The sequence below is a fragment of the Poecilia formosa genome, unplaced genomic scaffold, assembly GCF_000485575.1.
Source record: "Poecilia formosa unplaced genomic scaffold, Poecilia_formosa-5.1.2 Scaffold593, whole genome shotgun sequence".
In the NCBI taxonomy this organism is placed as follows: Eukaryota; Metazoa; Chordata; class Actinopteri; order Cyprinodontiformes; family Poeciliidae; genus Poecilia; species Poecilia formosa.
In genome coordinates, this window is record NW_006800532.1 from 74,846 (window position 1) to 76,871 (window position 2,026).

The 2,026-nt window shown below is 45.0% G+C and overlaps 1 protein-coding gene across 1 annotated transcript in view; it reads left to right on the top strand.

Moving 5' to 3' along the window:
- LOC103129959 (dynein heavy chain 17, axonemal-like) overlaps window positions 1-2,026 on the top strand; it is a 33,391-nt gene that overhangs the window by 3,184 nt on the left and 28,181 nt on the right. The window contains exons 2-5 of the mRNA XM_016665515.1: window positions 167-353; window positions 429-528; window positions 602-687; window positions 765-890. Of these exons, the coding sequence (XP_016521001.1) occupies window positions 167-353; window positions 429-528; window positions 602-687; window positions 765-890 (499 nt within the window). The remainder of the gene's footprint in view (window positions 1-166; window positions 354-428; window positions 529-601; window positions 688-764; window positions 891-2,026) is intronic.

Here is a 2,026-nt window from a genome sequence, read left to right on the forward strand (position 1 = left end):
ATGCCGGTGTTTTCAGGTGAGACGACCAGGGCGATTCCAGGCGGGAATGTGGGTGATTCCAGGTGGGGCAATTCCTGGTGGGAATGCCGGCGATTCCAGGTGGGAATGCCGGCGATTCCAGATGAGACGGCAGGTGAGAGCTCAGGCAGTGTTTCCCCTCCCACAGGAAGCTGTCGGTGGCCCGTCTGCTCCACGCCTGTGAGGAGACAGTGGTGGAGTGGGTGGAGCTAGTGTCAGACTTTCTCCAGCAGGACTGGTCTGGACTGGTTCTGGACCGGCAGAAACCCGTCCCTTCAGAGGAGTTTTCCTTCTGGAAGAACCGTCTGAAGAACTTGCTCTTCATCCAGGACCAGGTGACGATGTCATCCTGATGATGTCATCTGATTATGTCACGGTAGCGTTCTGATGGCGGCTGTTTGTGTGTTCAGTTGCTGAGCGCCAAAGCCCAGCAGGTGAGCTCCATCCTGAAGGCTGAAGACAGCATCTACTGGGCAGCTCTGCAGGACCTCCAGAGACACGTCCAGGAAGGTGGACAGTGGCGTCCTCAGGACACATGCAGAGACACCTGTCTATCTGTCTACCTGTCTGTCTGTCCCCTCAGGTGTCAGGGAAGCCGAAGACATCACGCTGCACCTGACTCCGGTCCAGCAGAAGCTCAGCGAGGTTCTAGAGATGGACTTCCTTCAGGTACCAGAACCAGCTGTACCTGCTGGGAGCTGATTGGTCCTCAGTCAGCTGACAGAAAGTCTGTCTGTGATTGGCAGCTGAAGGACAATGTGGCAGCAGTGATGGACAAGGTGGGCCTGCTGTGGACGGGCTCCGAGTTCTACTGCCGGCCCAGAAGGACCGTGGTTCTGCTGCAGGAGATCTGCAACCTCTACATCCAGCTGGTACTGAAGCCCGGAAGAACCCTGGTTCTATTGGTCCTGGGTCCAGCTGCTTCCACTTCTGGTCTGAAGGAGGCGCTGTGGATCTGTGGCTCAGCGGGTTTTAATGTTGAAAACGTTACAAGTTAACAGGAAGCTTGAAAATGTGACATATAAAGATAATGATGTGTTAATGAAAACATTATGGACAAAACACCAACTGCACACACAGAAATAAATACAGATAAAATAATATTAAAGTCAATAAAAAGCCATTTCTTACAATGGACTTAAATCTCAATGAACAAACCAGCCAGTGGATCTTAAACCAAATTGCTGGTCACACTTAAAAGTTAATAAATTAAAATAAATATTAGGTTAACTCTCGCTGCAGAGTTAACCAGAACCTCCTGACCCCACGAGGTGTAAATGGATGGATGGATATTACATAAAATGGAGTCAGCATATTCACATATTTAACTAAATATTATAAGGGACTATACGTCGCTACTTTTTCCCGAAGCTTTGAACACTGTGGCCTCTACTAAGCCTGAAGGTTATTGATCAGTGCTATGGCAACTGATCCAATATCTGTGTCATTCGATAGACACTCTTGAAAAAATAAAGGATGCATGTAAAACCGTGAATTTAACAAAAAATTCTTTATTAAAAAATACCAATACAGAAATGACGATACAAAATCAGTTCTACTATTCCTTTTCTTTCATTCCAAAAACTACGCAGCTTACATGGTCAGAAAGTGTTTTGCTAGCTGGCTGTGCAATCCCTCCACACAGTGTTGTTTCTAATGTAATGCAAGACTCAACAGGAAGTAATCTTTTCAAAATAAAACCAAATTTCACAATAAAGCTGACCTGAACTAACATTAACCTTTACTAAATATGACAAAAATAAGACATAATTCTTCCCCTTTAATTATTTAAATTAAATATTTAAATTAATTTAAATAATTCTAATTTATGACTCTAAGAGTTTATTTTTGTTTGGCGACGTGGCGCTGTTCCTGTAAGCTAAAGGCACCTAATAGTGCAGCTAGCTAGAAGCTAATAGTGCAGCTAGCTAGAAGCTAATAGTGCAGCTAGCTAGAAGCTAATAGTGCAGCTAGCTAGAAGCTAATAGTGCAGCTAGCTAGAAGCTAA